Raw genomic sequence first — 12601 nt, 5'->3', positions numbered from 1 at the left:
TAAGGAGTCTGGATGGAAGGAGCCCATCACCACAAAGAGCATTGACAATGCAAGGGTCCAACGCTAACGCCAATACAGCAACTTTCCCCGCAAGTTTTGTTACTATGCGACATCGCGAGTCCCCCGGCTCACGAGCATGGAGCGACCCCTGAACCCGCCCCTGAACAGCTTCTGACTCGGGTCAAGGACAGCTCACACGGTTATTTACGGGCAGTCAGCTGTCACAAATGCTTTGCCTTGAATGTATCATAGATGTATGTCAAAGATCGTTAAAAATTGGTATCAAGCTAAAAGAATAAACCCCCCTACCCCTACCCCAACAGCAAAAACAACTCAGAGGTCAACCGCTGGCGGCTCCTCCAGGATCTCAAAACGCTCTAGGAATGTATTAGCCGGTACTTAGATACTATTAAAAAGTAAGACTTACCCAAGTTGGCCTGTGTCTTGGCCGCCTTCTTCTTGTGTTTCTTTTGGCGGCGTTGCCGCTCAAAGACCTCCTTGAAGTGGGCCTTTGTCAAGTCCTTATATTCTATAACCAGTTAGCTACCTTACTAATTGAATAGCAGATGGACACTACTTACGCCGCTTCTTGGTCATATCATCATAGAACTCAAGGAGTTCTTGACGACGGGCAAGGGCGAGATCCTCATCCTTCGCTTTAACACGAAGGTACACCGCCACCTCCACCGCCAGACCCTGGAACATTGCTATATCAGGTTAGTCTCCATCAGGTAATACTACTAAATAGCTACTTACTACGCATATAGTACTGGCCAAGAACATGGGAGCCGTCGTAATCGACGCGGCCAACCATATACGTCCATACCTAAATACAAAATTAGTAGTGAAACTAATAACTTAGTAGTTTTACTTACCTTGGTCCAGTTCTCTGATGACCAGGCCGCATGGGCCAGGGGCGTCAGGACCTGGCGGGAGACATCGACTCTGGTGTCGAGCAGGAGAGTATACTCAGGCTGCTGAGCATGCTTTTTAAGTAGTGTCTAGCCCCACGTTAGTAACTATCTACCTCAATACTACATACTAACTTAACTAGATGAGTAAACACTTACCTCCATGTTGTGAATGACCCGAAACTTGCAGTTCTTCTGGTCGTCCAAGAAATGTTGGCGGGCATTCGCCCACTCCAGCCCATGGGGGTCCACAGACTCCCCATATATAGACTTGATATACTATTAATTCACAGTTAGCAGCTACATCACAACTAACAAACAGTAACTGAAATCTACATCGAGACAGCAAGACATACTTCCTCATCCTTCTCGGGCCGGCGGGTGTGGTATAAAAAGATTTGCCAGAGGCTGACGCTCGTGAGCTTACGCCCACGAGCGTCATCCTCGGCAACCTCGGCGGCGGCAGCCTCGTCATCGTCATCACCATCGTCGTCGGCGTTGGATAAGCGGGGAGGGGCAGGGCGCTTGCGTACCCGTCGGACATCCATCGAGCTCTTCGACGCTAAGATCCTCTCGCGCTCGGTCTACCCCAAAGTGTCAGTATATTCCTGTGGTGAAATGGGTTGGTAACAGCAGCAGGGGAGCATACGCGGGCGTCGGCCAAGGGTTCGGGCTGGCCTGGCTGCTGTGAGGGCTATATTGTCAGCTCATACCGAGACACACGCTGAATATGATGGGACAATGTGTACGGTGTTTGGGATAATCTGCTATTAGCATGGTTAGTACAGCTGATGCTGCCAACGTGACAAACGGTTCAAATAAGGGGCACTTACCGTTTCATTACGCAGGGTAGGGTCGAGGAGCGACGGGCCCAAACCGTCGGCACCATCACCAAAGAAGTTGGCCATATTGTACTATCTACTATGTCAGTTACTGTCGTTCTTCCTTGGAGGCCCTGCAAACCGCTAACTACAGGAACAGACTCGAGAGTGACACTTACCAGAACGCCGAGGGCAAGGGAGCTCGAATGTAGCAAGAAGACTTAACGGCATGTTAGTTTCTATATGACACCGCACTAGAGTGGCGCACATACAAGAGAGAAGCCAGGCGGGGGGGCGCAATTCGAGAATAAATCAACTAACTCATATTACAGGTCAGCACTCAGGGACTCAGCCAATTCAGGGGTTCAAAGGTTCTCTGCCAGCCAGCCGTAACTCAGGCTGCACTGCATGCAGCCAGGCACTTGCATATCCCGCAAACAGTGTATCTGATCCGGCGTGGTTCTGGGTTATGACTCGGGATGCATCGCCGGATACCATTATGGTACCGAGGAGCATATTCAGGGGCTGCATGTCAGCCTATCGGACTGCCAGTGCCCGGCGTGCGACTAGCACCCCATCGACGCAACGCTGCGACGGCTAAAAGGGGTAAATGGATGGTATCAGGGGCAACCGCCGTCAACCGCCACGACTTCGCAGTCTACAACGGCATTAGCGACTCGGAGAGGGGGGCATCACTTACCACACAACAGTCAATTCGACGCACCGAAAGTAAGAAGGAGTTGCCGCCACGCCGATCCCCGTCATGGATAGACGCCAAGGCCGTCCCCCACCGGCTTACCTTATCGCAACCGCTTATAGCAAGAGCGGCTCACGACTCAAACCGATCACTGTCGGCTCAGAGCTCGGAGCCGCTCATGGAGACAAGCGGCTCATGGCTCATAAGTCGGTAACTGCTGGCTCAATTGTCACAAGCCACTTGTCAAAAAACGCGGCTCACACCCATATACAGCTTGATACCAATGAGCTGGACATTGATGGTTAGTTTACAATAAGTGGTACGATAATGGCTTAACGCAGAGAGCGGCTGTGTCTTTGGGAAACGTTTTATATACGAGCGGTTGGTTGACGGCTCGTCTACTAAGCTGTTCAAATATAGAAACGTTTGCAACTATAAGTAGCTTAAATGAACTAAGCTGACTTTCAACGGCTCACTCTGAGCGAGCGATTACTTTACGGCTCGCAAGCACCCTACATACTCCCCTAAGTACGATCAGACCTGTTTGTCTCGAGGCTCGGGGCTTTCAGGGAGGGAATTTCCAAGATGCACGAGCTAGCGCAAGACTTTAGCATTAGTTTGGAAGACGCATATATTTATTTTGGATTAACCTCATTAGGTAGCTCGCTTGGTTGAATCCTCCACGGGTGAATCCTGCATGCCATCCCCGCACTCCACCAGCTTCCCAGCAACCCAAAACTTCTCCCAGATCTTTATATGCTCTTCACTTGACTCGGAAACTGATAGGGAACAAACATATCAACCGGACTCATAATGGCCTCCATTCCTCTGGCAACACTATCAGGCTTTAGCGACCACACCTTCAGGTCGACTAGTGGTGTCGAGCTTGGCGTGCGGGTCTGGCCGGCCGAAACCACTCTCGACGAGCCCGCCCCGGTTGTCATCTGGTAGGTGTTATGTTCCCGGATGTTCCCTTACAGGCTCTCAAGAAGGCATGCAGGGGGACAGTCATAGTTGAACGTTCAGAGTCCTATGAGATTGCGTGCCCTCCTTGGTGATTTCTGCTGCGGGCCATCACCTGGCTCATTCGTGATAGGTTATGACTCACTGTATAATAGGACTCATGGCGGTGGATGGATCGGCGGCTTCCGTACGTCCTCTTCCCTTGTGAATCCCTCTTCTCCCATAAACTAACAATTCCGGCTAGACTTTGCGCCCCTGCCATGGATGGTCCCAGGCTTCCGGGGGCGAGGATATCACTTCGTGTCCCACAACTACCGTCTCGCCCCTCATGCAAGGATTGACGAACAGGTCGCCGACTGCCTAGAAGCGGTATCCTGGTGTCGTACCACTCTCCCCTCCATCCTAGGTGCAGACAAAATCGACGTCAACCGGTATGTCCTCATTGGAGAATCGGCCGGTGGCCACCTCGTTACCTCGATGGGCCTCCAACTTTCCAATCCGCGACCAAAAGCGATCGTCAATGTGTATGGCCTTGTCGACTTCCTCCCGTTTCCGCATTTTGGCCCCCCTGAGCTGCGCCCTACTCGAACAACTCAAGAGCCGTGGAACGGAAAGTTTTCCGAGGAGGAACTCAACAAGCTGCTGCGGGATCGCGACCAAGCCAATGCTTTAACAGACGCCCTTCCGTGTCCGTGGGATGAGTTCCAGGCTGTCTCAAAGACTGAGATCAGCAAGATTTGGGAGGGCGTGTTCCACTGCACGGACAGGGTATTGAAACAGGCCGAGCTGTACACGCTGCACTCGCCGGGTTACTCGACCGAGGGCTTGCGCGTCGGTATCATGCACGAGGACGACTTCCCCAACGAGAGCGAGCTGATGGCATTTGTGCGCTCCGTATCGCCGTACCGAGTCCTGCAGCAGCGAGTCGAGCAGGGCATGAAGGGGCCCGAGCTCTATCCGCCGACGGCATTCCTCCATGGAACCGGAGACGCTGATGTGCCAGTCGAGCAGAGTTATGCCATGGCAGAGCTGCTAAAAAAAGCCAACGTGCCCGTTGTGGAGTCATATGAGGAGGGCGAACCCCATGTCTTTGATAAGAAGTACACGGTAAGGGAGTTTATGTCCGTTCAGCGCAGCCCGGAACTGTATACTAATCGGGTGGTGTAGGGACCTCAAGTCCCCGGCTGGGACACATATATCGAGCCTATCCTAAAATTCGTGGACCAACACGTAAGACAGCACGCGTAGCGAATAGAGTAGGGGGCAACATTATGAGCGGATATTTTCAAGACTTCTCGAAGCATGGTGTGTTGAAGCATTCAAAACAGCCACCACTGTCGCCGGCTTGACTAGGTTGCAATATACACAATGGCCAGTGGATAACAAGAAGAAAACAGCATTAGTCTAGATTTCAAAGAAAGGCTGTGTGCTAGGATATATCGGGAAATTCCAACCACTCCTGAGTCCTTGCTTATTAATTTCCGCCGTTTGGGGGCATATCGTATGCCTGGGCCTAGTCCTTTGTTAGGTCGCATCACTATTGTCTGGACGTCTGCTGCAAGGGGATCCATGGATCAATATTGCGTTTCATTGCATTGGCCCATACTCGGGCTCGAACTAACCGCGTCTTCTACAGTCTGGGTACACGATCTTGCACCAGGATGAACACGGAGACCATCCTCACTTCGGGCGAGTGCGCTTTCTGGACCAACGGTCAAACCGCTTGTTCAGGGGCTGGGGGGCCGTACGTATCTCCGTCTGCCAGACCCGCAGTACATCGGTGTGCTAATCAAGAGATAGACTACACCGTCTACCCAGGCCAGCTTCTCTGCTCTTGAGCTGGGGATCCAACACATGGGAATCTCATCCTTGGCGGATGATGGGATGCTTCATTTCTCTCGGGTGTTGTCGAGGAAGCAGTTCAGCGGTGCCGGGCGAGGCTCGTGCCCTAGTTAACATAACTGCAACCGCACACCACATTCATCATCTATAGCTATAGTTGGTATGTATTCCACTCGCAATACTTTGCCTTTTGCCTCGTAGATGTTGATTTCTCCCAGAAACTGTCAATTTCCCTGTTTCCCGGCGGCTGCATCAACACTCACTCACCCTCGTCACTGCGACGGTTGATATGAGACGCCGAAAGAGTTGCAATCCACAACCGGGCGACTGAGTGGTCAAAGCCAAGAGGCTTTTCCCTTGTAGAGCCTGATACATTGGCTAGACTCTGGAAAGACAACGCAACATTTTACATAACATAGGGATCTAGTCTCCATATATGAGTACGCCAACGGGCGCGTACCGCCGACCGATGTAACCAGCCCCTGCTTGATGGGAATGTCATGGCCACACCGCTCTTGAGCGTTTCGGTATCTACTTACCGAAGCACGCAGGATGCCCAGTTTAGGAGGCTTGCCATGAAAACGATACAGAAGGAATGAGAACCCTCTCAGTTCGATAATAAGGTAATCGGGACATTCGGCGATAAAGATGGAGTGCGGTTTACTCTCTGCATCATGCTCAAGGTTGATAGCTTTCATGCCTGTGATCAGGCCGTACTAGGCACTGCAGCAGAAAAGGACTAGGGCTAGAAGTAAAGAGGAGTCTTCAGTCTAGCATTCATACTAGTATAGTAGAAAGAAGACATAAATGGCGCATTCGAGATGAAAGTCGGTGAGAATTTTGGCTAGTTGCAATATCGGATGAACTAGTTTAAGGTTGTGGAGGGGAGCCGAGCTGGCCGACTTGGCGAGATATCAATGAGGAAGGCCAAAAACATAGATGTTACTTAAAGGGCCTGAAGAAGTTGAAAGCAACGCGTGTTGTAGTATCGCTCGAAATTCTCAAACGCGCCGGAGCAGCTTGTCGGGCCGATAAAAAGGGGCCCGGTGACTGAGGTTGCAGTGATTGCTACCAAAAGGTTCAATCCAAATGCACACTAGAAGGTCGGTGGCATTTGACAAAAGGGTCTGCAGTTGTCAGGCAGCCGCCCTCCCACATTTCGGCATTGCCCGAAAGGTCGACACTGCCAGATGATACTCACACGTGGGGCACGAGAGCAAAGTGGGGTCAAAATGGCTGATCCGGGGTTGGCTGCCCGGATCTCCCTTCTCGATCGCGCTTGACTTGCCGACGGGAGTTGGCGAATCGAAAGTTCCGTTTCATCAGGGAAGGGGCAGGTGGCGCATGTGGCCCCTGAACCATCTTGTCGTCCACCAATAACCTTCCTAGGTCTTTCCACATCGACCTGTCCTCGGGACACGCCTGCCTCCCTTGTTTGAACTGGCGCATCTGGAACCTTGAGAGAATCCATCATGCCACGGGCCCCACATCACGCTTTTCTCTTTCCCAGACACTGAGAAAAAAAGGAAGAAAAGTCACAGGTAAGACCAGACGGACCTCGCAGCAGTTGTGAGCACGCGCACTACCTACAACATGATCAAGATCAAGAGTCGATGCCCAACGTCGACAGAGACAACGTTACACGTCGATGCCCCGATTTTGCACTGCAAGACCACCCTACCATCTCGGCGATACTGCTGCTAGGCAGCTGTTTCACGCACGCTACAGCGGCAGAAGCACGCCCCGATGCTACCCCGAACCCGAGGAAAAGGGTCACCCACACGGACGAGATGGACGTTGTTGTCGCTTCTCCCCGAGCGGTCTTGGCCTTCAATGCACCGTCCGAACCTTCGGTCGACAAAACGTCAAAATTCTAGGTTTGTACGCTTGGAAAGGGGCGACTCGGATTTGCGGTTTGTTTGCCACCACCGCAGAGCAGTCATTGGTCTCGTCCTTGCCGGCCGCCTTTTTCGCCCTGCGCTCCGGCGTACCATTGGTCGGCGCCCAAGTCCTTGAGGCTCAACTCATCTCGCCCCAAGTAGCCTTAACACCGGGCTGGGCCGCATGAACCAGGGCAGATGAGATGCTTTGAAGCCGCTTGGATCTTGGACCCTCCACCGCTCCTTCAACGAATGACCCGTTTTGCCTCCTGACAAGCCTCCGTCCACCCCTTGCCCGCACCTCAAGCCCACCACGTAGAAAAAAACTGTCACTCTACCATTGGAAATATGCAGTGTTGGGCACATCAGGCGGCACCAACTGGGCAGGTTCCATTGGCCTCGGCCGCCCCCCGCACGCTTCTTCTTGGAGTGGGTATCGGGGTATCGGACTACCATCAGGACCATGTGCTTCGTCCCTCATTGCCCACCTCCCTCAACCCCTGCTCATTTCCGGAGCATCTCTGGGCATTCCATCTGAGCACTTTCGTCTAGTATGGATTCACAAAGAGCATATAAACAGTCTCAGACCGCCTCATTCCATCCCCGAGATCATACTCTGTATCGTCGCTTCTTACCGATCCGAGACATTCCTTTCACCACATTCCAGGAGAAGTTCACTTCAATATCCATTCCTTGTATATATTACATCACCCTTATTTTTCAACCCCTTTTACCACTCCTTACCTTTTGCAAACATGCGTTTCGCCTCTTACATCTCGTTGCTGCCCATCCTCGGGACCAGCGTCTCAGCGTGGGACGCACCGGGCTACGATGGCTACCGGCTCGTCTGGGCCGACAGCTTCGCGGGCCCCAGCAACGGACTGCCGAACGAAAACAACTGGAACATCATCGACGGCAACATCGGCGTCAACAACGAGCTGCAGACCTACCGGCGCAACCCGCGCAACGCCCAGACCAGCGGCGGGTACACGCTGCAGCTCGTGCCCTGGCAGGACGGCTCCGACTGGACCTCGGGCCGCCTCGAGTCCAAGTACACCTTCACGCCGCAGGCGGGCAAGCGCACCATGGCCGAGGCCCAGATCCGCTTCGGCGGTAACAACATCGACACCAAGCAGGGCATCTGGCCCGCCTTCTGGCTGCTGGGCGACTCCATCCGCTCCGGCACCGCCTGGCCCGGCTGCGGCGAGCTCGACATCCTCGAGACGGTCAACGGCCAGCTGAACGGCTACGGCACCATCCACTGCCACGGTTCGTCCCCCCCCCCCTTACATCCACCATCCTCCCGGCATCACCAACAACATATGACTGACAAACCTCTTGGTAGTCTACCCCGGCGGCGTGTGCAACGAGCCCAACGGGCGCGGCGCGTCGGTGGCCATCCCCAACCAGGACTGGCAGCGCTGGCGCATCGTGTGGGACCGCACCTCGGGCGACTGGCGCGCCCAGTCCATCACCTGGTTCATGAACGACCGCCAGTTCCACCAGGTGCGCGGCGACCAGCTCAACGACCAGGGCGTGTGGGAGAGCCTGACGGCGAAGCCGCTGTTTTTTATCCTGAATGTGGCGGTGGGTGGGAATTGGGTGAGTACCTAGATATGATATGACATGTCTTCCTTGTTGGGTTTTGCGGGTGGTGAGAGATGTGCTAACGTGGTGGTGTGTAGCCCGGCTATCCCAACGGCAACACTCAGGGCGGGTACGGCGCTATGATGGAGGTTGGCTATGTTGCTCAGTACTCTTCTTGATCATGATATCTTGGACACTGCTCCGTTGGAAGTCCGGCTCATGTTCAGTCTTTGACCATGCGGTTCTATTCCTGTACATAGTTCCCCCCACATTTGCACTACCTTGCAGGTATATAGCTTGGCTTCTGGCTTACATATTATTGCATTTGTATATGACTTCCACGCTCATCTTTTTCTCGCTTCGGTCTTTATCATCATTTGACCGTAAGCATGACCTTTGCTCGAACTCACCCTTGCTCAGATCGTGGTCCTGAGTGACCACATAAGGGGCGAGTGTACCCTGGCTGATTGTCCGCCAAGGTTGGGTAGCAACGTGTCGGTCTCCATAACTCAGTGCGTAGCAAAATCCTTAGCTGGCCATGTCCATTTATGCCTTGCTTGCCTGTTTCCCACCCCATGTGGGGATGTTGGAAACCAGCTGACAGCTGAAAGGTTCTTTACATGTACGGCATATTTGCCGGCAAGGGCGGAACTCCGGTGTGACTGGGAGGAACTATTGACAAGACCTGACGCACGGAGGTTGCAGTTGGATTTGCAAAAATCGCTACACCAATAGCACACTCCCACAAGCACATACGAGCTCTGCTGCAGCCAGCTGAACTGCACTCAAGCGAACTTCAGCTGTGCACAGCCTGCATAAACCCACCTATGGGTGGGGATTTGGGGGAATACTCCATTTACTGTTGTGCCCAGACGGGTGGCAGATACCCTCCTTTAGATAAAGAACACAGTAACACTTCAATCAATCAGGCAATTTGATCACCACTTAGTCCTGTAACCCGCGTTGCGATACCTTCTAGCTCCTGTTGCCAAGCACCTGTACTCTGATTATTGGATTTCCAATATAACAATCCTCCGTCCCTGCATGCACCCACACCAAACAAAAAGGTGGTCGACTCCGGGGACATTTTTAGGTGTCTTAGGTAAGGTATTGACCCAGTGTCTGTCATTAAAGGAGGTATTATTTAACTGAGGTATCCGACTCCTCTCTCCAGCTAAACTTTTGACTTGCAACTCTCGCTTGTCATCCCCAGTCTCGAAACTCACCAAGGCACCTACATTAGGTCTCTAGCACCATGCATTTCAGCAGTTCTTCGAGGAATATCCATCTGGATTTTGATATGGGACTGTGGCTGTGCTGTGAGTCCCAATCAGTATTACCGACAGATGATGACTCAGGGTGGATTACCCATAGGTTCCCCCTGCACCAGAACTTCCATGTCGGGCGCGACGACCCAAAGCTGCGGTACGGCCGGGACGGGGGATTCGCCTTGACCGACCCGGGCCACCTAGATAAGAATCATGTGACATTGACCGGCGGTACGATACTGAAGGCGAGGGTCAGGGCCCGATCGGGTCCTTGGACGGACACGACCATGTGCCTTGACTTCTTCTTGACAAATATGGGCACCACGCTTGCATGCTCCCCGCCGTATGTTGCACTTGGTCCCTCACCCGCGGCGATTCATTGAAGGCGCCAGACTCACAAAGACTGTGTAGAGAGGAATATCTCGGTGCGAGCGTTGCCATGGTCCGGGTCTCGCAGGTCTGGAACGGGCATACTGGGCACTGGGAAGTGCCGCTGACCGGCCTCTGCATTGCCCGGGACGGCCAGCTGCATGCCAGCAGCATCGACCTGAGTTTGCACTACGTGAACGACAATGGGTTATGGAAGAAACAAAAGAATGGACGCTTTGGAGACACGGCCAAGGATGTCGGGTTTGACTACTGGGGGAACTTCACTTGCCGTCTCAAGAGTCACGGGGATTGGGGTGGCCCTATTCAGGTCGACATCTACAAGGAGGTCCGCAACGTCGATGGCGTGTTAACCATTGACGACCCGTAAGCGTGTCCCCTTCTCCCCGGGCTTTCTCCCGGGCCAAATGTCTCATAATTAACCTTGTGTTGGCTTGTGGTAGGGCTGGATTCTGGGATGCAAAGGGCGAATTCTTCCGGATCCTGGAAGACATCCCCGTGTTGGGCTATGCTGTGGCAGTGGCAGATTTTGCTAGGGGCGATCCGGCAAGTATCTTTCAGATGAGCTCCCTAACTCTACTCAGTACTACTTGCTACCTTAGCCACGCACTAACCCGGCAAACAGGACGAAGCACAGCGTGCCCTCGCCGAGTGTACGCTCTCGACCATCGCGGCAGTGTGTTCCTTCGCCGCGACCGTGTTCCTGGGGCCGGTGGGCGCTTGTCTGGCCGCGGCAGCTGTCAACACGGGGGCAATGCTCGCGAGGGAGGGAATGCACGCCAACATGGGCGAGCCCAGCTTCTTCACGAGGTCGGTTGGCTCGGCCGTGGCAGGATTCTTCTTCTCCGAGTTCCTCGTCATTGCGGGCGCTGGACTTGGAGGTCTGGCCGGGGCTTACATGGAGTTGATTGAAGAGGAGTTTGTCGCCAACGCCATGAGCGGATTCCTGCTAAAATTGGCGACATGGGGCGGGAAGAAGGCATTAAAAACGGTCACCGACGAGGAGTTCAAATTGTGAGTTCCCAAGAGCTCAATTGCTTCCCTGCAAAGTCCGAGGGTTGCTAACCTGTTCATGCGCTGCGCCAGCATCATGACCACGGTGATTGAGACCGTGATGAACGGAGGCTCCCAGGAAGAGGTCCAAGCTAAGGTTGACACGGAAATTCAGCGGTGGTTCGAAGGTATGTAGAGATCCACGCCGATATGGGAGGAAGGCAGCACGTCAACTAACACAGCCGCAGAGACCCAAGCCCCCATTCTCAAGAATCAAATCATGAAAAAGATGACGAGTCTCGGATACACCTGTGAGCTTCCGTGATTGTCTCGCTCGGGGTACGAATAGAGACGGACCGACGGCTGACAATCCTTGCAGGGGACGACATCACCATTCCAGACGACGTGTACAAAGTCACCGTCGCTGCTGACTACCAAGGTAAGGACCATAAATCGTGCGCTCCCGAGACGCATCCATCACTCACCTCGCCATAATTACAGATGAAGCTCGGCTCCAAACCGTCATTGAAGCGACGGTCAAGAAGATCATCCCAGACTGTATGAGCCCCCCCCCCCCCCGGTCGAAATGGGGCAAGCCATCTCAGTACTAACCTGTACGCCCATTCACCGTTGCTCAGTATCATGGGCGATCGACGGCATAGTCCGAGACACGATTGTGGCAAACGGATATCCACGTACGTACAAGCCACGCTGCCCAACTTATCATTTGGGTGGAACAGCGGGGCTAATTGGAACCCTACTGACCTATATACCAGTCAGCGATGACCTGGTCAGCAAAGTCGAAGAGGTCGCGACTAAGTACATCTACCGCAGTAAGGCCGCCTCTGCAAACCCAACCACAACGGTATCCACACACAGGCATCCGCTCACGCCGATGCAGAACATGACGATCTCGTGACGAAAATCACATCCCTCCTGAGAGACATGAGTCTAGGTGCCTTGACACGCTGCCCCCATGGGCATGGTGCAACTGCGCTGACAAGGATTGCGCAGGGAATCCAGGACATATTCGGGCTATCAGATTAGGCATCACAAGGATTGGGTACACATGTGAGTACATGTGGCGAGGAGGCGTGCATAACTAATGGCGTGAACTGCTAATCATTCAACGCTGAGACAGATGACAACCAGTTGGTCACCAAAGTGATGGGAATGATGCACGATTCCGATTACGGTAGATACCTAGTGACCTTCTGCTGAATCAAAGAAGTATAGGGTTGATATGGTGTTG

The 12601-nt window shown here is 53.3% G+C and overlaps 5 protein-coding genes across 5 annotated transcripts; 4 read left to right on the top strand and 1 right to left on the bottom strand.

The window, feature by feature from the left end:
* Positions 1-573: 573 nt before the first annotated feature.
* On the bottom strand, positions 574-1819 carry F5144DRAFT_489295 (uncharacterized protein; the record flags this gene model as incomplete). Its single annotated transcript, XM_066785719.1, has 7 exons — positions 574-707; positions 757-826; positions 876-986; positions 1071-1190; positions 1268-1495; positions 1625-1678; positions 1745-1819. The coding sequence occupies 7 exons, from the start codon at positions 1817-1819 to the stop codon at positions 574-576; spliced, it is 792 nt and encodes a 263-aa protein (XP_066643633.1).
* Positions 1820-2495: 676 nt separating this feature from the next.
* On the top strand, positions 2496-2745 carry F5144DRAFT_491455 (uncharacterized protein; the record flags this gene model as incomplete). The annotated part of the gene is made up of 2 exons (XM_066785864.1): positions 2496-2671; positions 2703-2745. The coding sequence occupies 2 exons, from the start codon at positions 2496-2498 to the stop codon at positions 2743-2745; spliced, it is 219 nt and encodes a 72-aa protein (XP_066643632.1).
* A 393-nt stretch (positions 2746-3138) lies between these two features.
* F5144DRAFT_574211 (Alpha/Beta hydrolase protein) lies at positions 3139-5047 on the top strand. The gene is made up of 4 exons (XM_066789006.1): positions 3139-3376; positions 3548-3579; positions 3637-4499; positions 4560-5047. The coding sequence occupies exons 1-4, from the start codon at positions 3243-3245 to the stop codon at positions 4638-4640; spliced, it is 1110 nt and encodes a 369-aa protein (XP_066643631.1). The 5' UTR covers positions 3139-3242; the 3' UTR covers positions 4641-5047.
* Positions 5048-7768: 2721 nt separating this feature from the next.
* F5144DRAFT_252972 (concanavalin A-like lectin/glucanase domain-containing protein) lies at positions 7769-8994 on the top strand. Its single transcript, XM_066783466.1, has 3 exons — positions 7769-8383; positions 8460-8716; positions 8800-8994. Exons 1-3 carry the CDS (start codon positions 7870-7872, stop codon positions 8878-8880), a joined length of 852 nt encoding a protein of 283 aa, XP_066643630.1. The 5' UTR covers positions 7769-7869; the 3' UTR covers positions 8881-8994.
* A 616-nt stretch (positions 8995-9610) lies between these two features.
* F5144DRAFT_252936 (uncharacterized protein) lies at positions 9611-12212 on the top strand. The gene is made up of 9 exons (XM_066783465.1): positions 9611-10312; positions 10381-10722; positions 10800-10902; positions 10982-11370; positions 11443-11537; positions 11598-11660; positions 11729-11788; positions 11851-12044; positions 12126-12212. The coding sequence occupies exons 1-8, from the start codon at positions 9957-9959 to the stop codon at positions 11958-11960; spliced, it is 1518 nt and encodes a 505-aa protein (XP_066643629.1). The 5' UTR covers positions 9611-9956; the 3' UTR covers positions 11961-12044; positions 12126-12212.
* Positions 12213-12601: the final 389 nt, after the last annotated feature.

The sequence above is a fragment of the Chaetomium tenue genome (genome assembly GCF_020726465.1).
Source record: "Chaetomium tenue strain MPI-SDFR-AT-0079 chromosome Unknown F5144scaffold_4, whole genome shotgun sequence".
Lineage (NCBI taxonomy): Eukaryota > Fungi > Ascomycota > Sordariomycetes > Sordariales > Chaetomiaceae > Chaetomium > Chaetomium tenue.
This window is presented reverse-complemented; position numbering and strand designations above follow the sequence as displayed.

Excerpts from the sequence above, each read along its gene's own strand:
- F5144DRAFT_252972 (XM_066783466.1), top strand. The coding sequence starts at position 7,870 with ATGCGTTTCGCCTCTTACATCTCGTTGCTGCCCATCCTCGGGACCAGC. Across the intron at positions 8,384-8,459 it reads CGGCACCATCCACTGCCACG|TCTACCCCGGCGGCGTGTGC; the intron begins GTTCGTCCCCCC and ends ACCTCTTGGTAG. Across the intron at positions 8,717-8,799 it reads TGGCGGTGGGTGGGAATTGG|CCCGGCTATCCCAACGGCAA; the intron begins GTGAGTACCTAG and ends GGTGGTGTGTAG.
- F5144DRAFT_252936 (XM_066783465.1), top strand. The coding sequence starts at position 9,957 with ATGCATTTCAGCAGTTCTTCGAGGAATATCCATCTGGATTTTGATATG. Across the intron at positions 10,723-10,799 it reads GTGTTAACCATTGACGACCC|GGCTGGATTCTGGGATGCAA; the intron begins GTAAGCGTGTCC and ends GGCTTGTGGTAG. Across the intron at positions 11,538-11,597 it reads AATTCAGCGGTGGTTCGAAG|AGACCCAAGCCCCCATTCTC; the intron begins GTATGTAGAGAT and ends ACACAGCCGCAG.
- F5144DRAFT_574211 (XM_066789006.1), top strand. The coding sequence starts at position 3,243 with ATGGCCTCCATTCCTCTGGCAACACTATCAGGCTTTAGCGACCACACC. Across the intron at positions 3,377-3,547 it reads CCCGCCCCGGTTGTCATCTG|GACTCATGGCGGTGGATGGA; the intron begins GTAGGTGTTATG and ends ACTGTATAATAG. Across the intron at positions 4,500-4,559 it reads TCTTTGATAAGAAGTACACG|GGACCTCAAGTCCCCGGCTG; the intron begins GTAAGGGAGTTT and ends CGGGTGGTGTAG.